This window comes from Aythya marila (assembly GCF_965140915.1).
Source record: "Aythya marila genome assembly, chromosome: 5".
Taxonomy (NCBI): domain Eukaryota; kingdom Metazoa; phylum Chordata; class Aves; order Anseriformes; family Anatidae; genus Aythya; species Aythya marila.
This window is the reverse complement of record NC_139046.1, coordinates 17633584-17659919: the sequence shown is the minus strand read 5'-3', so window position 1 is coordinate 17659919 and position 26336 is coordinate 17633584. Positions and strand designations below refer to the sequence as shown.

At 36.2% G+C, this 26336-nt stretch overlaps 1 protein-coding gene across 6 annotated transcripts in view; it reads right to left on the bottom strand.

Moving 5' to 3' along the window:
• The window catches only part of EFCAB11 (EF-hand calcium binding domain 11), a 78083-nt gene that overhangs the window by 42819 nt on the left and 8928 nt on the right, over positions 1-26336 (bottom strand). For 2 of the 6 annotated variants that reach the window (XM_082760529.1, XM_082760530.1), the window contains exons 6-7: positions 24998-25057; positions 18390-18730 (exon numbers count right to left, since the gene is read on the bottom strand). The exons of 1 other annotated variant lie outside the window; for it this stretch is intronic. In XM_082760529.1, coding sequence (XP_082616655.1) covers positions 18631-18730; positions 24998-25057 — 160 coding nt within the window. In that variant the 3' untranslated portion in view covers positions 18390-18630. Of the gene's footprint in view, positions 1-403; positions 1066-18389; positions 18731-24133; positions 24252-24997; positions 25058-26336 lie in introns of those variants that run through there. 3 more of the 6 variants (XM_082760534.1, XM_082760531.1, XM_082760532.1) reach the window with 3 other exon arrangements.

Sequence of the window (26336 nt, the reverse complement as noted above, 5' to 3'; positions counted from 1 at the left end):
ACAATTAAAAATATCATTAGGCTCATTCATTTGAATGTTTTGTGACAAAGATAAAAGATTAGCTTAATTTATGAAAATCCACTCCTGGAACACATTATCATTCTGTGGGAGAGCTTAAATGATATCTCTCAAATCTCAGATCTCTGCTGTATTAAATTGTAATTTTTACCTCTCTGAAGAAATAATAAGTCTGTTGCTCCTGTCCATTCACCTCAATGCTTTATTTTTTAGGAATATTAGGCCTGCTCAAGGCAATGGAAAACAAACAAACAAACGATTTTTACATGAGCCTGAACATAATACAACAGACTTCAACAGTGATGGAATGCTTTCTATCAATCTAAGGACCTTGACCCTCTGTATCTGAGCAATCTGAAGTTAACAAAAGGGCTACCTACAAAAATAGCATTTTCTTAACATATACAATGTTCACATATGTTCATAGTTGAAGAGCTGAAGATACCTTTCCAAAATCTTTATGAACCATGTAGAAATAAAACAAAACAGTACTCGAAAACAGTACTCGAAATAAAACACACAGTACTCGAGGTGCGGCCTCACCTCGAGTACTGTGTGCAGTTCTGGGCACCACAGTATAAAAAGGACATGAAACTGTTGGAAAGTGTCCAGAGGAGGGCTACGAAGATCGTGAAAGGCCTTGAGGGGAAGACGTACGAGGAACGGCTGAGGTCACTGGGCCTGTTCAGCCTGGAGAAGAGGAGGCTGAGGGGAGACCTCATCACAGTCTACAACTTCCTCGTAAGGGGGTGTCGAGAGGCAGGAGACCTTTTCTCCATTAACACCAGTGACAGGACCCGCGGGAACGGGGTTAAGCTGAGGCAGGGGAAATTTAGGCTGGACGTCAGGAGGGGGTTCTTCACAGAGAGGGTGGTTGCACACTGGAACAGGCTCCCCAGGGAAGTGGTCACTGCACCGAGCCTGTCTGAATTTAAGAAGAGATTGGACTGTGCACTTAGTCACATGGTCTGAACTTTTGGGTAGACCTGTGCGGTGTCAAGAGTTGGACTTGATGATCCTTAAGGGTCCCTTCCAACTCAGGATATTCTATAAAACAGAACAAAACAAAAAGACAACCCAAGTAGCATTATACATCAATCTGTCCAGTGCTCAACATCAAATCTTGCTACTTGGAGAAAAGCTAGTAGGTCATCAGAACAGATTCTATTTGCATATGTTGCATACAAAACTATTTTATTTGACAGTTCTCCTCACCAGTCCTACTTGCCTAAAGCCATAGAGGCAATATCTGTGATGGAAAGATGCAAATTATGTTATTGATTTCATTCAGCATGGAATGATGCTTCTTGCATTATGTTTCTCATATGGTAAATTGAAGTGAAAGTTAATTATTTTGCCTGATTAACAAAGAAAATAGAATAAACCATAAATTCAAAAAAAAAAGTTTTAAGTCATAAAAAAATCACCAAGATTATCAAAGATTTGGCACAGTCCCAGATCATCCTAAGAATGGAACTAAATGTGTACAAAGCCAACACACACAAAGAGAATGATTCCTAGAATAGCAGAAACTCACTAATCAAAAGATTTGCATAATAATCATCCATCTGTATGAAGCACCATATGGCAAACACAACTATAATTTCACTAAATATGCTTTCTAGGAGAAACATGTTGCTTCTGTTTTCAACTAAGTAAAAAGACAAAACCTAGTCATAACTGGCTGATACACCCAAGTGAGGGGAAACTTTTGATGTAAATATGAGCAAGGCATTGAAGAAAGCATGCTGTAATAATCACACATCTGAAAAATGTATTTCAAGTGTATAACAGAGTATGCAACAAAACAGTCTAGAGAAGAAGAAAAGCAGTGGGCTACTGGCAATAAATTACATGTTCAAATCTTCATACAATTTATTACATAATTTCAAATCACTAACATATCAAAAGCTGAATTCCAGCTTAGCTTGCAAGAGTTGTATCTGTAAAAATAAAAAAAAAATAATAAAAAAACAACTCAATATTATTTTCTTATACACGTTACCAGCTTCTTCAAGAAAAGAATTAAATTGTAGTATAACTGTATGTACTTTCCAGTTTATATTATTTAGAGAGCTGTGCTTCAACAGAAATTAGTTCACTGATTTTATGGCAAACCACAACTTCAGCAAAGCAACTTCATTTGACAAGTATTTTAGGAATGCTATGGAACTGTATGTGAGCTCAGAGGTTTTAATAAATAAGCTAGCACTTAGTTTTAACCACTGTTGAGGCAGCTTTTTAGAAAAAGCATTTAAAGAGACTACCCTTGCCATTATGGTATATAAACACATTGCTTGCATTTTACAAATCCAGGGGCGTAAAGAAATGTCAAACTGAGGAAGAAACAGGATCAGTGTCTTATTGCTGAATGGGGCTGCTTCATGCATATCTGTTTATAAATACAGTAAGAGTACTGAGGAATTCCAGCCTTTTGCCTTTGAAGAGGAGGGCTGACAAATCTATTTTTGTAGGCAGGTATTCTTAGCTATTTGGATCTAGCTACATCAGCAGAAGACCACTCTGTCAGAAGACAACAGGAAAAGGACTAATTTTCAAGGAAGGAAAAGGTTAAATGTCAATCTACCTATGGAAAAAAAAAAAGTAAATCATAGAAAATGAAGGGAGTAAAAGATGCGAGAAACCAGATCAACTGATTGGAACTATATAGTAGAAATACATAGAATTATTTTATTAATCCAAGCTTATATAAGGCAATATCTAACTGGAATTTCCACCACAAGGAAATACCTTATGAAATGTAATTTTTATTTTTGGCAAATGAAAGTCCAGAAAGCCATCTGAGACATTCTGCTTACAACACACTGTTTTTAACCCCCACCAAATATGAATTTAATAACTAGAGAAAGTGTTTCTTGCATGAAAGACCCTCTTATCACCTGACCTTTGAATCAACAGAAACTGCCACAGAAATTAAAACTAAGTTAAATTGCAGTGACCTTCAATTAATTTAATGTAAAGAGATGTTACTGAGGACACAAGTGACCAAACTAAAACTTTATTTAATCTGGGACAGTTATAGCTGTTTAGATATGTTTTTTAAAGGGGTGAGGAAGATAGTTAGCATTGGCTGATAATCACAAAAAATACAAGCAGAGAGCAGGTCAGAGACTCTATTTAAGAAAGTCTCTTTACTAGCAGATTCTTCCCAACTTCATATATAGTCGCACATTATCTGTCATGTTCATTTTAATGAGCTCTACACTGAAGTCACATCTTTGACCTCTGGAGTGCAAAGATCAAGTTATCGTAGTTTTATTTCTTGTCAAAAGCTCTGGAATCTATTCTTATCATGGGCTTACTACGACCAATTGTTTTAATGAAACTTGGCCAAATAATGAAGTGAGAGTCAAACTGATGTGTTGCCTACAGCCTTTAAATAATTATTATTTCACCTATAAACCTGCCAAAGCATGTTTTAAGACTCAGGACTCCCTGGAGAGAATGTAGTTTGATTACTAATTGGTATTGTGCTAGAGAAGATGGAAGGAGAGGGGAGCTAGGTTTAATGCTACTTCTTCAATGTTAGCATGACAAGCTGGTAATTATTTCTTCTTATGGCGGTCTTTGGTGTTTCTATGTTTGTGCAGTGGTCACCTATATAACTGGGAAGCTAGTATATAACTATATGAAAGCTATATTTTCCTGGTTTCAGTTAGAACAGAATTAATTTTCTTCCTAGTAGCTGGTGGAATGCTGGTGGAATGCTGTGTTTTGGCTTAGGATGAGAAGAGTGCTGATAACACCCCGATGTTTTAATTGTTGCAGAGCAGTGCTTATACCAAGCCAAGGACACCTCAGCCTTTTGCTCTGTCCTGCCAACAGGCAGGCTGGGGGTGCAGTAAGAGCTGGGAGGGGACAGACCCAGGACAGGTGACCCAAACTAGCCAAAGGGGTATTCCATACCATCTGACGTCATGCTAAACAATACATAGGGGTGGCTAGCTGGGGGGAGGGGGCCGGACTGCTCGGGGTTAGGCTGGGCATCGGTCAGCGGGTGGTGAGCGATTGCATTGTGCATCACTTGTTTGTACATATTATTAGTAGAAGTACTATTATCATCATTGTATTATTATTATTATTATTATTGTTATTAATATCTTCCTGTCTTATTAAACTGTCTTTATCTCAACCCACGGGCTTCACTTTCCATTTCTCTCCCCCGTCCCAGAGAGGGAGGGGGAAGGGTGAGCGAACGGCTGCGTGGTGTTTAGCTGCCGGCTGGGTTAAACCACGACATATATGTAACTGCAGGCTAGTACTGGTTCTCCAATGACAAAGCTGCCAACTTCACCTAATTTTTCAGCTATGGTGAATCACAGAATCATATATAATCTTGGGTTGGAAGGGACCTGAAAGACCACCCAGTTCCAGCCCCCCTTCTATGGGCAGGGATGCCACCCACTAGATCAGGTTTTCCAGGGCCTTGTCCAACCTGCAGTAATTTCAGTTTGCACTTTACCTTGTTTTCTGAGGAGAGTTAATGAAAGTGAGACAAACAATGAACCTGGAGCAAAAAATAAAGTAAAAGTGAAAATAGGTCTGCTTTTACATGGTTCTTTACACTGTAAATAAAATAATTATTTCAGAAAGATGGCAGTAGCCATTCAGTGACTCTGAATTTAAATTTTGCTACAGTGAATACACCTATACACATTCATCAAGAGAACTATGATACCGAATGTCTTTCTCACAATACTAGAAAATGGACATTGAAATGGTTGAATGGTTGGTAAAACAGTTGCAACTGTAATCACTGAGGGAAAAAATACCTTTCAAAGAAAAGAATGACTTTGGGGTCACCATAACTGCCTACGCTCATAAACTCTGGCGTCAGTTTGTTTCATCTACAGATTTTGTGTATTTTCTTCTGTAAGTCTCATTTCCATGATTTTGCCCTGTCAAATGAGAATTAAAAGATATTTATTTCACTTCCCACTTCCCTCAGAAAACATAGAACTATATTTGAGAATATAGCAATGGGAAGAGCCTGGAAATATTGTTTGATAGCTGAGATTGCCTCTAAATGGTAGCTGTAGAAAGCAGTCTAGACTGTAACTTACAAAGAAACCCTAACAGCATTTTGTAATGGTTTAGAAATCTCAGTTTTCAACCAAAGAATACAAGACATTTCAGAAACTTGTAAACCAAACAGTATTATTAAAACATTCAGTAAATTTCACTCCTTTTGTGCAAGCTAAATGAGATATGTGCTCTCAGTGGCAATTATGCCTCGTTGTTCATGTGGGACCTTGAATTTAAAGCATATTGATGTTTTTGACCCAGATCTAGAAATGATACATTCTCCATCTCACTAGACTGACCCACTAGAGTCATGTGCTGCTGCTAGTAGAGGTCTTAGCTATGTTTGTTTACATTGTCCTGTGAGCCTATTGTCCTAAGGTCAACAATGGCCTTAGGAATAACCTGAAGACATTCTCTGAAAATGGTGGCCCATCCACATGGATGTGCTTAGTAACTGGGTACATTGCGTACCTGCATAGGCTGTCTAAGTTTATCATAGAGATTCATAAATAATCCAACTGTCATGTTGGATCATTGGGTGTTGGATCATTAGGTGATCCAACGCGATCATTATCACCTAACCTTATTACCAAACCTTATATCTCACAGAACAAAATCAAGTATTATCCAAAATCTGCCTTGCAGGGGGCAATATGGGAAAACTAATAAAGAGTGTGTCGTACCTGCTCATTTGTACCATCAGATGGGACCCTAAAAGGTACAGAGAACTCATATAGCTTAGAAAATAGCTCACATAGATTAGCAAAAGTTCTTGAGCTTTTGTTCTTGATTTGCATGGACAATATAGTGACAACCGCATTTAAATCTCTCTTAAAAGCAATGTTTCTGAAAGATGTTGGAATAAAAGACAATGTGAACTATGATATTCACAAATAGTAGGTTCAAATATGAAAGTATGAATTTCAACATAATACTATCTTCATAAAGATAATTATAGTAGATCTAGTAATTCTCTGGACCTTAACATTATTTGCAAAAAAAATTACTTACCTGTTTTATCAGGAATGGAGATTATCAGTTCATTTTTCTATTATATTTATAGGATGTTATTGAATGGTATGCTCATAAAGACATTTTACCAATTCTGCTGTACATTTTTGACTGCCAGCCTTCTACTTCTAAATAATACAGACAATGTGATTTTTAAAATGGGACAAAATACTAAGTTGAGCTTATTAAAAAAGAAAAAAATAATAATCCTTTATCCTTTTCCAGAATCCATCCAATGCCTAGTGGAGGCAGGAGAACAGATACAGACCTTATAATACTAATGAGAAAAGTGCTCTTGTGTGAAGAGCAACAATTAATGCTAAGCAAGATAACAATAAACAACAACAAGGTCAGAAATAGCACTGAAACTGTAAAGCATACAATTGATCTTGGGGTAACAAAAGAGATCCATTAAAACTGCAAATAATTCGTGGCTGTGCATGTCATCTATACAAGTACTTTCACTTGCACATGGTAGAGTTCTTTATGACAATACTAATTAAATAGAAATGACTCTCAGTGAGTAACATAGCGTTAAGGCTCCACATGAAACCCAGCACTTCACTGATAGCATCATACCCAACAAGAGAAGAAGAGGTCATCACCAAGGAAAGGAAATCACCAGCTCCAAGGAAAGCGGCCCTTTAATAAAATGCTGTAATAATAATTACAGCAGTAGGTGCACACCCCTGAAACATCATGGCTCTACCTATTAAGCCTTTGCTCAGGACTTTTATCATCTATTACTATCACAAAATTGATTCACACCCTTCAAGCCAAGCACATTGCTGTGTCTGCTTTAACAAACATATTTTTAAGAAAGCTCTTTCTTCTCAGAATAGATCTTCTGTTTCTACACGAGGAAGCTTGTTACTATGAGGAACATCTTTACTAGACGAGAAGGAAAAAAAAGGAAGAGAAAAAAAAAAAAAAAAAAGCATTGCCAAGGAAGTAAAATAAAATAGGCTGTTAGGATTTGGAAAATGCTTTAAGTCTAAATTCTATCTACTCGATAGCATTATTATATTACTGAATTTTTACATTAAATCTAAGTCAAAGTTTTGGATATTTTAGTGTGTACCTTTTAAAATGGAGTCTTATGCGTGTTTCTTAACTTCCCATTAACCAACTGATTCTTGTGCATATGCTGAAGTACCAGAACAGCCATTAAAGTCAACAGGTCTCAGTCAGGAATAAGTGTATTACTGATTTGTCTCTGTATTTGCAGAAGACTTAAATAAAGATAGAAGAGTCAAGATCAAAGGCCAAATCCAACCTATATATTCATTATGCTAGAACAGTTTGTTTGCTATTTTCTGTAGCCAACAGGGCACAAAATGTGATGCAGTCAGGGTTTGATTCCTCAGCCCAGGCAACTAGATAACTATTTACAGCTGATGAACTCTGGCACAAATCCTGGTAAAGACTGAATTTATACTCCAAACTTTCAAACAAAAGGCTTAACTTTTTGACCTCAATAAATAAATGTTGGTACATCTGAAAACTTCTCCAGTTTTTCCAACTGCACCAGTTAGTCTAATACAAAATATTAACTTGCAAACCTTTCCTCATCTATATCAATGCCATTAATTATCCATTCTGTTACTATATCCATGAAAACTGAAAGCCAGCTCCCAACTCAAAGAGCTTTCATGGTCCGTAAAATATGTTACTGTGTAAACAACTCACAAAACAGAAAATGATCCTTTTAACCAATAGGATAATTATCATCTTTGTCTTTCTTTTACTACCAATCTAACAGAGAAAATGCACTTCAAGATGCAAAGTGTAACATTCCCATACATTTCAAAAATTTGAATAAGAAAATAAGAGAAAAAAACAAATCAAAATATGTTTTCATCTAAAGAATACTTAACAAATAACAGATTTTATCATGTTTCATTCAGAGAAAACAGCATTAATAGAAAAAAAAATACATTTGTCTAATATGCCTTGATTATGCCTGATATTATTAGTTTTCTGGTCAGTTGTGATGAGGTCACTATATTTGGCTTCTGTGAAATGGAATAATGACACTATCTTGTATGCAAAGAGCTTTGTCATGTCCTGATGAGTACTGTACTCTAATCAAGTATTTATGAAGTTTCCACTGCTTGAACTCTCCAGAACTACTCTTTATCTACCTTGTTTGATTAAAAAATGTTCTGTCTTCAACCAGTTCTTAAAGGCCTTTTGGCCAGTACAAGTGCAGCTATGACAAACATCACCTCATGCTATAAATTCTATTTTTGCTATGCCCATCTCCATCCCGTTTCTTCAATTCCAGTTTTCCCCTTGGTTTTCTCAGTAGATTTCTCTGCAAAGTTTGGGGAAATAATACTCACATGACAGAAGCAGCTTCAAAGCCACCAAGAACTGACAAAAAATAAATTAAAAATAACAACAACAAAAAAGCTTCTAAACTTTAAAAGTGGATTCTTTATAATTACAAATGCAGGATCATTTTCAAAATGAAACACAATTTTTAGATTGACAGTACAACTTTCTCTTTACCTCAGCATCTGTTTGTAACATGGTGGTCGTAACAGTCAACTGTTTCCCAAATATTTTATCTGGTGTTGGTCCTGAAAAAAGTGAATCGACTGAATATCTCTTTAATTCAGTTTCTGTTCCTTTCCAACAGTTATTCCTAGACCCTTCATAGATGGGTACCTGAAACTTTGTTGTAGCAAAGCATTAAATAGTTTGTATGCAGATAATTTTTATTCTTACTGTAATTTATCTGCAGCTGGAAACTAGTTGTAATGTCACTGTCAATGTAATGTAATTAAAAACTGTCAATATAACTGTAATGTACTGTCAGTGTAACTGCAAATAACTAATGCAATTACAAATATTCTTATTATTCATGGAACACTTCTTGAATGCAGCTAAGCTTTAGAGTATTGGTTACATTTTATGGCATGTATTTTATAGGCAACTGTTCTATGGTCTGGGCCAAAATGAATATCAAAAAATACATCGTTTCATCAAAATGAAATTTCTTCATTCAGTTCTATGACTATCTCTTTGCTTTACTACTCCCATCAGATGACGATTAAATTATTTCACCTCCGTAATAGGAACTGATATTATGTATCCTAATACTTTTCTGCTTCCTAAATTGAAGTGTCCCCAACTTTGCAGTCTCCTCTCATTTTATTCTAAAATGCCTTCAATAACCTTGGAAGCTTGCCTCCAGTCAATATCTATAAAATACTTTGGAACAGTAATCTCTTTTGAGAACAGACACACCTATCTTTTAATTCAACATCAACATGGAACCGTTAAGGTTGGAAGGGACCTCTTGAAATAATCTAGTCCAACATCCTTGCTCAAGCAGGGTCAGCTGGAGAAGGTTGTCCAGGATCATCTCGACTTGGGGTTTGAATGGAGACTTCACAAACTCTCTGTGAAACCTGTCTTAGTGTTTGACAACAACTGCAGTAAAAGTTTTTTCTTGACTTTTTACCAACTTCACAGAAGGCAAGTTGCATATGAAAATAATTTTCCCATATAAATAGAGCACAAAAGCAAAAATGGAGACATACATGCTAAGATTCTTCTCAACATCTTGAGGCAGAATGCAATCATTTTCTGATGAAAAATATTTTGGAGCATACTGGATCTATTTTTCCTGTTTTCTTGCATTCTCATCCAGTCATTCTAAAAGCCTGAGCTGTCTCCTCTGGGAGACTTACTGTTGCTATGTCTATACACAGAGTTCATTGTTTCAAGTACTCTGCAAGTCAGATTAATTAAAGTATTCACCTTGTTTATTTCACCGCTGCTGAATCAAGGCAGACCTGTATCTTGTAAGAATAGGAGAACTTTACACTTCTACTTTAAAAGCACATTCCACACCAAGTAATTGATTTTCCTCATGGGGACCAATTACAAAATATGAAGGAAAATGACACTGATATTGCACCTTCAAAACCACCAGCAGAAATAGTAACAGAAGAAAGATACTTATCAGTTATTTTTGGCTCCTTCCAGACCTCTATCAGAGTCCTCCTAATTTTAGATTTCAGCCCCTTGTTACAACTTAACTTTCATTCAAGTCATTATTCAAATTTGTCACAATAAATTTAGAAAACTACAGCTGAGCAACAGACTATAACTTAATTTAGATTTTTAATAACTCCTACTGATTATGTACATTACGAGAATAAAATTCAAGTAACAACAGGCATGTATTACAATAGGAAATTTATTGCACATATTTTGCAGTCCTCCATTATGGCCTAACCACTACAAATAGTCAAACTTTGTAAAAGCACTAGGGATTATGATGTTAAGGTGCTCAGTGTGGCTGGTGAGAAATGCCATTTTGTAATAAAGAAACTGAGGCACAACCAGCATGGCAATTTTCAGAAGAGTATGCGATAACCTCTGGCATGTATGCAAACCACAGATCCTCTCACCACTCCTCTTACAAGCCAATCATTATAAACATATTCATTGATCTCTGCATGTTAGGACACCCTTAGCATAGCTTTCTAAATCACAAGTCCAGAGGAGAAAAAAAAAAGCCTAAAATGTATCTTGATAGATTTTTATTTAAAAAATCTTCATAAATTCAGAATCATATATGAAGACATAAGTCCAAAATGGGGAATTTTATCTAAGCACTGGAAAATGAATCCTTAAAACCAACAGCAAGAACACGCTTTTGAGAACTGAGTCAGAGGTAGAAGCTATGGGCAAGCTGGATTCTTCCTGAAAGAGAGTGGTACTACTTCAAATGTTCCTTTCTAATTAAAATTATTAAAAACCCATGTTAATTCTATGTTGCAATGTACACTTTAAAATATATATTATTTTGATGTCTTTTTTTTTTTTTTTAAACATTTATATTTACAGTCAATTCACATTTTGAAAATCATATTTCCTTAGTGTAATCTATATTATATTAAGGCATTATTACAGAGAAAGATGCTGCCTATCTTCTCCAGCTAATGTTGCAGGGAAAAAAAAAGTCTCCAGGGAATAAAAGAATTTCAATATTTATCCTAACATTCTTTAAATCTGTTTTTCCTCCATCTTTGCTTTTCTCATCTTTTTTCTATTCCTGATTATTATACTGTACCGTGCCACGCATATGCCTCTTTCCTTTAATTACTTTTCCTACTTACTTGTTCATCCACGTTTTTACTGCTTGTCGCTAAGCAACATGCATAACATTAGGACATACATTCATTTATCTTCGAACATGTTCTACTTCCTATTTGTGTCATTCTCTTCCAATACTTTATCCCATTCAATTTTGCCATTGATTTCCACATTCTTTCATGTCTTGTTCACAGTAACTGGCCTAAAAATACCTATTCAATTTTTAATATAAGTCCTAAGAAGCCTATATAGTTTTTAATACTCAATGTTGATGCTCCTCTTTCATTTTTATCACTATTCAATTACAATAAATAAATAAATAAATAAAAACAGTTGATACAGAAAACATTCCATAGTAAAAAGAAAGGTATCTGTTAAGTTGCACAGAGGTATGAAGTCAAGGATAGAAGAGTGAAAGGCTACCAAGAACAGATCCCCTGGAAGGGCAAAAGACCACATGAGTTAGCATCTAAGATTCACCTGCTCTCATTATGTGGCAGGGTCTTGGAGGTAGAGAAAATTGTAAATTAGATGCAGCTATGAAAAAGGAGCTAATGTGGGATTTAAAAAGCAGAATGTCTTGGATAAACCAATTACTTTGGCAATTAGGAAACAGAAAGCTTTGGTCGTGTATCTGTTTCTTGAAATCTGTACAGAATAGGAAGCAGGTTAAATTTAGTAAACTCTTTCCAGAAGATTTTTAAGACTATATAGACATCACAGGTGTCTACTTGTAAGAATTCTTCTTTACTTTAACAAAAATCAAAAAGTTTGGTTATAAACTATTACAGAATATGAAAGAAATTCAACCACCTGCCATTCTTTCTAGTCATGGAATATTTCCAAAACCCAGATGGGTTACAGTAGGGTAAAAAGTAGTTCATAAAATCCTAAATTAGTCTTCCAAAATAACAGAAGCTGCTAGCATCAATCCAATTTTCTCTTTTTGAAAAAAAAAAAAAAAAAAAAAAAAAAAGGTGAGCAGAAACAAGGTATTTAATGTGTACAGAAATAACGAAATCTATCTATCCTCCTATAGATTTCCTACATCTCCCTATCACAATAACCTGATTCCCCAGTGACTTCTCCCTTTACAAGACTTCCAAATCTTTTCATGTTTCTCACCCTTTTTCTTGCATTGTCTCCCATGTGTTCAGCTGAGTAAGAGGCAGGATATGCCACAGCTGATTGAAGCTATATTTATGTTTAAAAACTACCTATATGTAGGCAGGCAGGAACCAGAATGGAATATGGTAGTATCGGTAAAAAGTCACAATACGGAATGGGGAGTGAAGGTGTTTGCCTACTCCAGAGTAGACAGTATTTTGTAAGTTTCTTCAGCTAACCTTGTCTTTAAATGTTTCTTGCACATGTCAGCATATGTATGATCCCTTTAAAAGGCCTCTGATTAAGTTTGCATTAAACTGTGCAATCGAGTGCCCTCTTAAGCCAAAACTATTTGAGCACAGACAAAACTTTATCTAGTTTTCCCATTTACTCCAAAAATCTTGCTCCATTCTTAGTCTTTCACAGAACTAAGAGACATTAAGAGGGGTGAGTAGGAAGGGAGGAGAAATCAATAGATCCATCAACATAATTTCTACTAGCATTTTATTTACTACATGGTATCATTCATACACCAGCATGATTTAGTCCATGTCAATGCTATAATGACTGCCCTACTTTCTTCAAGTTCTCAATAAATCTATATAGTCAACAAACTTGGCTTAAAATAAAACATTCAATTTTCCCCATTTTACATATTAGGCTTCTGGCACTTATTAAAAAAAAAAAAAAAAAAAAGCACAGATTTAAATGTTTTTGTTGTTTTTAATGTATTTCTTTGCAGCCTGTTTAAATGTGTACTTTTCTCCACTGCTGTTCCTGCAAAGTAGGCCCTGCATAAACTAGCAGTTCTCCTAGACCATCAGGGACCACAGGCAGCACCAGCCTTGCAAACAAGCCAACCAAATCAGAGAAGCCATATCTCATAAAACAGACTAAAAGACAAAAATGTCCGAATTTTACAATTGGTTAGCATGGAGAACAGTTACCTGTGGTGGTTCCGCTCGAGTGGGCAGCCGAGCTCCACCACAGCCGCTCTCTCACTCCCCCTCCTCAAAGAGGAATGGGGAGAAAATATGATGAAAAGGGCTCAAAGGTTGAGATAAGGACAAGAAGTTCACGCAGTAATTATTGTAACGGGCAAAACAGACTCGGCATAGGGAGACAGTAAGATTTATTGCTTATTACTAACAAGCTAGAGAAGTGAGAAACAAAGGAAAGAAACCAAAACCACCTCCCCCCTCATCCACTCTCTTCCACTTCCTCCCGCCGAGCAGCGCAGGGGAACGGGGGAATGGGGGTTATGGTCAGTCTACAGCACTTCTTCTCTGCCGCTCCTTCTTGGTCACTCTCGTCCCCTGTGCTGTGGGGTCCCACCCACGGGATGCAGTCCTTGATGAACTGATCCGGCGTGGGCTTCCCACAGGCAGCAGCTCTTCCTGAACTGCTCCAGATATGGGTCCGTACCATGGGGTCCATCCCTCAGGAGAAAACTTCTCCAACCTGTCTCCCCCACGGGCAGCAGCTGCTGCCAGGTCACCTGCTCCTGCGTGGGCTCCTCTCCACGGGCTACAGGTCCGGCCCAGAATCTGCTCTGGCAGGGGTCTTCCACAGGTGACAGCCTGTGTCGGTGCAGGGCCACCTGCTCCACCGTGGTCTCCTCCACGGGCTGCAGAGTGGAGCCCTGCTCCACCGTGGTACTCCATGGGCTGCAGGGGGGACATCCTGCTTCATCATGGTCCTCACCACAGGCTGCAGGGGACTTCTGCTCCGGCGCCTGGAGCACCTCTCCCCCTCCTTCTTCACTGACCTTGGAGCCTGCGAGGCTGTTCCTCAGTCCTCTCCCTCTCCCAGCTGCTGTGTGGCGCAGAGTTTTTTTCCCTGTCTTAAATATGCTCTCACAGAGGTGCAAAATAACATCACTTATTGGCTCTACTCTGGTCAGCAGTGGGGCCCTTACCAAACATGGGACAGCTTCTAGATCCTTCTCACAGAAACCACCCCATGGCCCCTTGCTACCAAAACCTTGCCACATAAACACACTACATTACCATGTAAGAACAGTGCTTTTCAAATCCATTGAATTCTAACTACTAACACTGCCTAGGGGAATTACCTATAGTATTAGTCACTTGAATTCAGAAGCAACAGACACTAAAAGTCATACCTTCCTCTGTTATCTTTATGTGTATATGTGAGGTATGATTACTGTTTACCTTCTGCCAAATGAAGGAACAACAGCAACTGCAAAAGGAAATTCACTACCAGAAGAGGCCAACTATGAAAAGCTTCCAGTCCTGAACAGTCAGGATTTAAAGTGTGAAAAACAGAAATGAGTCTGTACAAAAGAACTGCTGTGCTGTACAAACATAGGAAAATAAGTATAACACACCCTAAAATCTATCTTCAGAAAAAAAGAACAACATTTAAGTGAGGGCAGGAGAACAAATTAGTTAATTATAGCCTTGTTAATTAAATGCATCAGCAACTCCTTACTGACCTTTTTTACTAGACAACTCCACATCAGACTCCATTTGAAGTGCTTATGAAGCACAGTTTGCCAGCATGAAAAAGTTAGCCTGAAGAATTTATTAACCTTCCAACACAAGAAGCCAAGAGGAAAAGAGTAAATAGTTGAGAAAATTCTTTCAAGTAAAACTTGAAATGCCCTTTGATTTACACTTTTTTTTTTTTTTTTCCAGAGTTGTTAGTTTTTCAATATAGAATTAGTATAAAGAACAAATTATTAGGTTCTTCTACTGGAATAACAGTCACAATGAATAATTCCAGTCATGAAATATTATGTATGTTTATGCATAAATAGATGACCATGCTCCATGTATATTTGCTAACTTAGGGAAAGAATTCACATTACATTTGGCATTGTACTGCATATACCATATTTGTGTTACTCGTGGGAAAAAAGCAGTCGATAAAGACCTACAGAAAGAAGAGAATGTTCTGCCAAGTTTGCTATTTAGAAGTGTGAGACAAACAGCGGAGTATTTATTAGATGAATCAGGAGACACTGTGAGTTACAGTAGACAAGATGAATCAAAACTATCAAGCAAGAAAACACACGTTGTTCATTCCCCCATTTCCTACAATTCTTTGATTTCAAAAGTGATTAACAATACTAGAAGTTTATAAACACGGGACAAAGAAAGACGTATAAAACACAGTAGGCATGGCACTGGTTAACTAGGAATATCCTAAAAAATAAAATAAATCCCTAACACAAGGTGGTTATAAGAGGATCATTATTTTTCTTGCTAGCTGTACTTACCAATTACAGAGATCACCGATGCATTTTTCAACAGCAAAACTGCGTTCTACCTGTGGAATTTGGCTTACTTTCAGCAAAGCTCAAAACTTTCCCAGAAAAGAAGACTTCAAATCAAGGAGGACTTGAAATAATTTCTTCATCTGTTTCTGAAGGCTATTTTACAATAGGGAGTGATGCATTACCTTGAGAGGAAGATCTGAATTTGTTCCTCTATGATTTTTGTGGTGCAAGAAATATGACCTTTGTCAGGAATGTACTCCCCTGCTTGCAAAGTGAGCACATATTCTGATGCCTCTACTTACATAATTCTGACAAAGGGCTTTCAATAGGCATTCAATCAAATAATTGATTGAAACATCGTAACGCTGCAAAATTTTGGTTTTGCTGAAATTGATTTGCAGTTTCCAAATCAATTCTTTCATACTTCCTATGAGATGCAAATATTTAATCAAACTTTGTAAACACAGCATTTTAACTGGAATAAGAGAAAGAAAAAAAAAAAAACACACTACCCTAACTAGATAGGAAGAATTGGTGAATTCCAGATTATTGGAAGAAATTTGGAATTGGGGAGGGAAAAGAGGAAGGGAATCTCTTCTTCTGAGCTGCCCAACAGCCTTAGGACATTAGGAATGTGCTGCAAAGCTCTAAAGCCTACTGGCACTTTATTATTAACTTGGCAGAAAAGTCCCACAAGAGAAAAAACAAAAACAAACAAACAAACAAAAAACATTTCCTAAATTGTCAAAATAATTTTTGAGAAGTTCAGTTATTGTTAAACACATGTGAGAATTGGGAGCAGATTGAATACATCTGTAGTACAGATATACATATATACACAGAATATAAATAGCATTTTCCATATCAAGATGAAGAGACTGTGTCATGCCAAGTACACCTAACAGAGGACATAGAGTATTGGTGGTACATCATATGACAAAAGATCCTTCTGCTCATTTTTTCTTGTTTATAACTGGATTCAGCTATAAATGATAATGAAAAGATACCACATCAGGTTACTCAGATGACATGTCACCTGATGATAGAATTGGAAACTGTAAACGTCAACAGCCATGGCTTGGCTGTGAAAACAAATAAATTAATATAATTCAGTTAGAAGAGTCTGTGTACAATGAAGAGAATGAAATTACAGCTGTTGCACAATTCTAAGACACAGAACCTGGATAGTAACAGTTCAAAGTTGAAATGGATCTGTGAGTTTCATGTGGGAAATTGTAACTGTTTGTATTAGTGAAAAGTTCCAAAAGAAGCATGAGAAAATTCCTAGAAAAAAAGTTGCTGTTCTACAGAAACATGGGAATAAAAATAGCCTATCTGACAAATGAACAGTCTCCTGCCCCAGCTCACTGCCTCTCACAGTGGTCATCATCACATTCCAAATAAAAGAAATATTATGGAGTACTTTACCCAATAAAAACAGGCGTGTTTTTTTGTTGTTGCTGTTGTTGCTTTTCCTATACCTGGTTAATAACCAACATAGACAAAGAAAGAAAAATAGGAGAAAAAAAAAAAAAAAAAGTGAATTCTTAGGGGTGAGGTGAGATGAAAGAATTAGAAATGAAAGGATCGAGATTCTACAAACCACTTACCAACAGTGTAAGAAAATGTCATAGAAGGTTATTTTTGCAAAGGAAAATATGATTTAGTGTGACCGTTACCTTTCGTATCACTGCTACAGAACAGAAACACAGCATGAAGAATTCTGAAGCCACATTTTCTGATCAGGTCTGAGAGAAGGAAGTCTAGACTGGGGCAGTGAAGGCCTTTTTGTAGAAAGCACTTTTCAAACAAAATAGTAACACAAGAGGGTACGTTTCTTCAGGATATGTGTCAGGTAAGTACTGTGAGTGCTCAAGGATGATACTAACAAAGGTTCATAACCGACTAGCATTTTATTGGGAATATCTAAAATTGTTCACAATGAGAGGAAACTGAATCCTCTCGACTCCAATGAATCAGTGGATTGAATAGAGCTTTCTCTGTACTAACTTGCTGGTAATGACACTGAAGTTCTGTGTGAAAGCCACATATACTCTTTCTTATGTTTAGATGCACTGCATTTGTAAGAGAAAAAGCTAGGAAAGGCACACAGACCCCAGACACAGAGAAAGAGATCGTTGAAAGACCTGGTAAGGAAGTTAACAAAATTTGTTATTCAAATTACCAATAAATACATCAACACTCAGAATTTTTACCTGCAGCACCCTCAATCATTCTTTTAGCTATTTTGTTCGATCACCAGATAGTCGCAATAGACAATCTTTGTTGGGAGAAAAAAACACCATTTATTGTTTTCTTTTTGGCATAGGACACATCGTCCCTATCATAGCTTCAGGCCTGATGCAGACTACTGAGCTCCATGACAATAGTAATCCAACTCCATCTACTGCAGGACAATCTTTTGTTTTGGCACACTAACTTCTTTTTAAGTATGCTCCGTTCTATTCTATGACAGGTGGATACATTTCTGAGCCTTAAGATCATTTTCCAAATCATTAAGAATAGTCAGGTCCATATGTCTGTCCAACTCTATATATGCCACAGTTCTTAAGACTGAAGGTTTTGGATGCTCAAAATGTTCTCATTACCCAGAGAAACAGAGGTCATTTCTCAAAGATGAAGAGAAGAACTCAGGTTCTGAAATTCGTTGTTTCATGTATGTATTACTCAGCAGTAACTCATAAAGTCTCTGGGAAAGAAAGAGTACTTTCATACTAAGTACTTATATACTGCCTGGTATAATGTGACCCTAGACCTTAACCAACTCCCTCAAGTGATACTGTGACTTCTGAGGTTCTCGTGTTGTAGCAGAAATCTTAGAAGCACTGAATCATCTGATCCAAACTTATTGTTGAAAGTAGGGCCTTAGATATTGAGGGCCCTGTGAAGCTGAGCATTCAATATTTCCAGGCAGGGAAATTCCACCACTTCTCTGTAATTTAATCCAGTGTTAATTCTTCACAGCAATGAAGATTTTTTTCCCCTATATTCAGACAGAATTTCCCCTGAAGCAACTTGTACACATTACCTCATGTCATGGTACATCCTCGTTCCATACTGGGGTCTCTTTAATGATTGTATGACTTTTGGTACTGAAGAATCCTCTTCTCTGACATCATCAGCGTACCAAAACACAAGACACAGCACGTGTTCAGGGGTATCTGTAATCTTATTTTTTCAAGGATTCCATGATTAAAAGGTGCTCTTTTTATCAAACTTACTTTAAGAGAATTTGCACAATATACAAAATATTTGGAGGAAAAAAATCAGTGACTAAATTTTAAACAGAGAAATCACCTTAAACTATTTAATAGGGATTTGCAAAAGCATTATACTTTTTAAGCTTCTGAGGGAAATACTACAACAAGAGAATACAATAGATATCAATCTTATTAAGCAAATAATTCTGTGAATAGTTTAACTTTTGATGCATGATTTCCTGTAGATTTGCATCTTTTGACTGACTGGCTTTAGAGCCTATGATGAAACCTTTGTCTGAGGCTTCTCTGCAGTTAGGCCTTTACTGGGTCTTACTTCCACGTAGACTCTCCAGTTAAGATTCAATATCTCATGTAAATGGCCCTTTCCTCTGCTAGGGACACTCACATTATCTGTTTCTATTTCTTTGTTCCCTTATTTTTATGAATTTTGTGGAAATCCAATTATTTATTTGATCTTGGCTCTTTGTGATATTTTGCTGAAACCAACCTGTAGGTTCCAAAGATATCAGTGAGAGGAGCCCATTGTCATGCTAGCCTTATCAGAAGTCAGTTAAAAACTCACAGAACTTCTTTTAAAGCTGAAACTTGAAGACTTTTATAAACCTTATCAAATTCAGAAATATAAGGATTGCTGGGAGTCATTTAAATACTATTATTAATAATTAATATTATTATTATTAATATAATTAAATGCCATTATAATTATTAATATTTTACTCTCCATTTAAACAAAACACTAAAGATGAAGTAAAGGGTCACTGTGCAGCTACCTCAGAAACACCACATGATGCCAATTAACATGTGACTAGTTATTAAATCAAGTTTTAACTTAGTCTGTCATACTAAAAACAAGTGTTGTCACCAGGTATTTTTTAAATTTTTTTTAAGCTTTTTTAGAATTCAATATTACAATATCCTCTTTTTAATTCTGATGCTGATTAGTTTTCTTATAATGCAGCAGAGATTGTAAGAAAAAAAAAAAGAACAAAAAAGAAAACTAAGATAACTGGCTGACAATTTGACACAAGGGCTGTTCTTTTATTATGCTGCAGACAGGCTCATATTTATTTTTTGTCATACTTTTTTTTTTTTTATTATTATTATAAAGGGACCCTAGACTTTACAAAAACTTCTTTGTTGCAAAGTTGTTGGTATTAATATTAGCTGAAATTGGTTTAAAAAAAAAAAAAATCTGGTTTTCAGTCTGACATCATACAGAATCACACAGAATCACAGATCACACTCGAAATACAAGGTGCCATTTATTTTGGTAAAAATATTTTATTCTCAACTCTGGAGAAAAAAAAAATAAAATCTACTTTTATTAAAAAGTATGCTCTGAAAGAGCTTAAGGAACATTTTTGCCTATAGTGTAGATGTGTAGCTCGAGTTTAAAATGAACAAGAATAGTTGTAATCTAATAGTTGTTTAGTAGTTTACTTGAAATGAGTTTGTTGGGGGTCAGTCTTTTTGCCAGTTTCTACCATCCAATGCAATCAAGCAAACTGAACAAATAGAAGCTACTGCTAAAAGACCTGCTTCACAGTTGAAGGTGAGACAAAAAATATCTGTGCTGCTGCTAACCCAGATGTTACTCCTTCAAAAAAAAAATCAACCTTTGATGTTGTGGATTTGGTCTATTTTATAGCTGACACACTTTAATATTTTTAATTGTGTATCATAGTTTTATCCTATCTGAAAGAAAATGTCTTAAAAGAGAGCCCTGAGGATATTACCAGCTAAGCACTTAGTGTGGCATTAGCACATCTTAATAAGTTGTGGTACCATGGATGTAATATCATAACTGACCACGTGCATATTCCTACTCCACAGCAATGCAATACAATGACTTATTTAAATTTGCTAGTGTAATTGCAAATATTTGTTTGAAAAAGCATAAAAAAGCATAAATTTTTTAATTTATGAAATTATAAAAAAAGCATAATTTTTTAATTTAAATACTATTTTTATTTCACAGATTTTGCTTTAAAAATGTTTTAAAATTTATTTTATGCAGTATTTTTTCTCAAATGAGAAAAAAGTGCACTGAATTATTCAGAATGAATGAGTGTAAACACACAGTATTTTGTATGCTGCACAAAGCACTCACATGCTCAGTCTCAAACCTGCAAAAATTCATGTGTGTGATTATTTCAATTATTTTAGAAGTCCTTGTCTCTTCAGTTATACAGGAAATTCAGTATACAGGAAATTTTACACAAAATTTTCAATGAATTTTCTGAAGGATTAGGAAAATAAACAAACTTGGCTCATGACAGATAAAAATTTTATTCCAAATCTTTGTTAGGATGCCCTGGTGTCATATATATTTGTAGGGAGAGCTCTATACTTTCAGTAGGTGTGATATTAGTGTATATTGGTACAAAAGGAACACTATGCCCAGTTCCCGCTAGATTTAGCTAGATGGAATTTTAATAGACAAATGTTAGGATTAATGAAAAATTTGAATTTACAGCAGTATACTGGGTCTGGCTAGGATGGAATTCATTTATATCATAGCAGCCTCTATGGTGCTGTGTTCTGGATTTATGACTAAAACAGTGTTGGCAATGTACCAGTATTTTGGCTACTGCTGAGCAGTGTTTGCCCAGCATCCAGGCTTTCTTTTTCCCACTCTCCCCACCTTGTGAGTAGTCCAGAGGTGGCCAAGAAACTGGGAGAGGGCACAGCTGAGACAGCTGACCCAAAATGACCAAAGGGATATTCTGTACATATGACACGCTCGGCAATAAAACTTTTGGGAAAGAAGGAGGAAGGGGGAATATTTGTGATCATGGTGTTTATCTTCCCAAGTAACCATTATGTGTGCTGAAGCCCAGCTTTTCAGAAGTGGCTAACTCACCTACAGGCAGGAAGTAGTGAATGAATACCTTATTCTGCTCTGCTTGCATGTACAACTTGGCTTCATTTGTTAGTGTCTTTATCTAACCCATCTCACTTTTCCTCCTCTGAGTCTCTCCCCCATCCCACTGTGAGAGGAGTGAGCAACTGACTGAGCAGGCGGGTGCTTAGTTGCTGGTCAGGGTCAACCCACCACGAGCAGCAAAGCTGTTAGGTAATTGGATTACAAAAATAGTAACACATTTATAGATAGGAAAACAAACCAAATCACAGTATTAATAATTAGCAAAAAGATGTGTCTATCAATAGGCATTGTTCAGGATTTTCTACAAAATATTTTCGACCATACATGTTTTCTTGAAAAGTATCAACCCACCAAGGCAGAGCTTGGGACTCATACAGCCTATACTGTGTGTATCACGTCCCTGTGTAATCAATAATCAAACAGGTACTGCCTTGAAAAATGAGAACCCGTGTTAGGATACAGCTTCTCAGTGTAAAACACATTCAATTTCCTTGCAGTATGGAAGGGTAAGCATGCTCTAGTGTTTTAATTAGTCCATTCTCCATTAGTTTAACTGGCCAGCTTAGGCAAATCCCTTTAGACCATTAAAAAAACAACTATTAAAAAAATCTTGTTAACACTGCAACCAACTCATTTCATAATGATCTAACTGGATACAAAGATACAATAAGCTACAACATTGGAAAAGCAGATTTCCACATCGCATTATTAAGGCGAAACTCTATGATGGAGTCATGCAGATCAAATATGGTCCATGAAAAATAGCTGAGAAAAATAATTAAATGAACTGCCTTGTATGAAGTAACTCTCCTAAGATAAGCATTACTTTTCTTTTCGTTACTAGTTACTTACAAAGTGCTATTTTGATGCACACACAGTACTGCTATGCAGTTATTATAAATAGTAGGCTTTACCCTCTACTCTTATGAGTGAGAGATGCAAGACAACATATTCTGATTTATTTCACAGTCCATACCAGCAAGATCCTTGAGCTCCTAAATAAGTACTATAATCTCTAGACCTGCTCTGCCTGAGAAGAAACTCTTTTACTCTTTCCCCCTGAACATCCTTAATACCTTTCTAGATTAATTGTGAGGATCTCTCTCTTTTTTTTTTTTTTTTTCTTTTCCCCCTTCCTTTGGTTTTATATCTCACAAGAGTGAAAGAGAGTGGATATTAATACAGCTGTTGCATTCTTCTCCACCTCACAAATGCCAGCTAAGGACAGGTAAGAGAATCTGTTGGCTTATTTTTACTTCATGTCTTCCTGGAATGAGACACTAGTTGTAGAAAAACAGTCTTAACTCCAGGCCCTGATAGGAGATAAGATGCTGAGCCAGGTTCTTTCCACTTTGATGTTCAATCTGGCTTACCATCTTGTCTTACCAGTTTTAGGGCAATAGTTAATTATTTGTGGGCATGGGAAAAGCTCTTAACTGCTGATTTGAAAAAAAAATGTACATATACAGATATGCATGGGTAGACAAAAAAAATTGATCTGTTCTATTAGAAATGGCTCTCAGGAGGTAAAGAAAAAGATGTGTAAGATGTGTGTAGGTGACGAAGTGTGATAATATGAAAGGCTGCAAGACAGTTGCTTAAGAAACAAGAACAACAAAGGAATAAACTACTGCAGGCATCACCAGAGCTGGAATGACATTGTACTGTGTACTATGTTTCCACGGCAACTAGCCATAGGAAGATGAATGTTTCATATTCACCGTGCTCTGCAGTACATGTCTATAAATCAAACTTGCATAAAAGAGCATAAGATTTCTTCCGTGGGGTGGCTCTGAAAACCGGGTTATTTTCTCATTATTATATAATTACATGAAAGAAAAACGAGATAATTAGGTCATTTTTTTGTATGGAAAGTACCAATACACACAGAAGTACTAATATACCTCTGGTGTGCCATCCTATCAATCTAAGAGTACAGCAGCATAAAATGCAGATCACAAACGCCTTCATTTCTTCCTTGAGATCTGCTTTATGCTTGCCAGCTTTAAAAGCTGTAGGAGACTTTTCTGTCCACTTTTGTATTTGAGGACATTTTTCATCATTTATAAGCTCACTCACATTCACGTGCGATTGGCTGTCAGCTTATTTCTGTTACCACTTCCATTATCACAGCCTGAGGATTTAGCACACAAATACTGACTTTCTCTAAACAAATGTTACAGCTAAGACAAACACTTTCTTAGCAGCCATAATTAATAATGTTGTGTAATTCTAATTCATAATCACATTACTTTTTTTTTTTTTTTTTTAAAAAAGAATTCGGATCCTGCTTTAAAAGACATGTTCACTTACACCCAGCAATTTATCACAAATTATTATTGCAAAGGACGTGTCACATTTCATATCCATGTTGCAAAACAGAGAACAACAGCATTATTATATTCTGTGCTACCCATTAAAAAGAGCCCCACCATGAAAGAACAGATCATCACATCATTTACCTCAGAAGGTACTTTTGCAACTCAACAAAGAACGTTGAGTTTTCACGGTACGATGGCATTTCAATCAGGTGCACACCAGGTGCATGATAAGCATTTGAGTGTTTTGTTCAATATAAATGCTGTATTAACACAGAAACAAGAAATATTATACTACTGTAAACCTAAAATTCAGGCAAGGTTAGGGTCAGTTAATAAAATAAACTGAAAATTCAACCACATTTTGTGAAACTTTAGCAACAACTAACTGCAGAATATTACTGACATTTCTAAGAAAACAATACATCAGGAGAAAGAATATCTACATTAAAACTGTTTTATCAGGAAGAGATGAAAATACATTTGGTCATATTCCCGTGGAATTAAAAGTAAAAAATAAAAATGCCCACTTACTATAATCAGAAACAATGCCATTTTTTTTTCTTTTGTAAAACAGAGCACTTAATACCACCCCATCCTGAATACCACCCCATCCTGAAATGCTATTACCAATTCAATACATCTTTATACATTAATAAAAGAATATGCAGTGTTAAAGTAAAGCAGATGTATTAAGTGTGTATTTCATAGCTCTGTATTCCAGCAAATATAGTGGAGTAACAGATCACAGACTCTGTACTGAGTGTGCAAGGCCTGAGGACTAAAACTTGTCAGACTTGGTCTGAGCTTGCTTGACCTGCCTGAAGCTTTTACTTGATTTATCTCTAACATCAAGTCTTTTAAGAATCAGGTGGCTATGCCTAATTTGTTCTTATGTTTATACAGTATAAACATAGTTTTATAGAGACAGCAGTAACAAGAATTTATTCTATGTAAAATGAAATATTTATGAGTTTAAGATAATGATGTACAGTAGAGAAATACAGACCTGGCTTGATAGCAGAGACCTTCAGAAGTAGGACAGCATATAGAGCAGAAGAATATAGGCCTAGGATGTTAAGATGCAGGGCACAGACTAACACTGGAGGACCAAGACTATAAACAACTCACCAACAGTCAGTTAAAGAAATGCAGACACAGGAGCTATACAAAATCAGCTTTACAGATGAGAAAGAGAGCAAAGAATAAGTATCTAAAGCAGGTAATATGTGCCATATCTCATAAACTCAGATACAACATGGGTTTGCAGACCAATGCAAAAAGAGGAAGGTGTAAATTGAGATTTTTTTTCTAATACAGTCTTCTTTTTCGTTTTATTTTTCTGAAAATATTAGATTTCTACTAGTAATTATTCTTTGACTAGATTGCTAAGATTTCAATTTATTAACAATAAATTTTTGCTTTGTGTATCAGGTGCATCTCCTTTTAGCCATAACATGATTTTGAGTGATAGAGTTGCTGTACAGGTAAGATAGGAACAAGTACATTGACTCTTCTGACCAATACCTATGCCCAAAATATTTCCTCTGGCTTTCTTTTCATACAGTTTTAACCGAATTGTACAATTTAGGGCAAAAGTCTTAGTTCTGCTTCCCTACATAATGTTCAAGACACACACCGAGAGTTACAAGAAACATCCAAAAGGGATGTGTATTTTAAAAGAGAATTTAGGACTCCCATTCCAAATTATTGTTCTGAAGAGTTCCATGCAGATATGACCTGTGCAATCCTATGGAAATGTGTATTACACAACACTATTGCACAACTTCTTTCAGGGGTAGCCAAACAAACATGCAAATTTCTGTTTGAAAAAGAAATTTTTCTATGTTTCTTCTTCTGTTTCAAACCTCATCCATAAATATGCAATCACAAGTTGCACTTGCTGGACTGTGTTACTCACTGATTAATATGCTAACATTAGAACTGCTGTTGATTGTGACATGTCTTCTTCTCTAGTTGCATGGTATACTGCAACATTTGTGGTATACTTCTGTTCATTTAATAAATTCATCATGATTATAATTGAAATTCGAAACTGGGAAATTTCATGGAAAATTGCACATAACCTACTTTAACGATGGTCCTCAGCAAGCTACCTGATGCCATGCCTTCAAAAGCGTAGCACATCTTTCAATAGCTGAGTTACTACCAAACAAATCATTCATATCACAAGAAGAAAGTTTTACACTTTGCCATGCAATGTTTTCCAAAACACTTTTGAAATAATGCTAACTTGCAACTGCTGCGGTAAGATCAATTTCTTTTATGATCCACAAATAACTCTCAAACTTTTATCCTTTCACTCCTCAGCCAAATCTTACAAGATA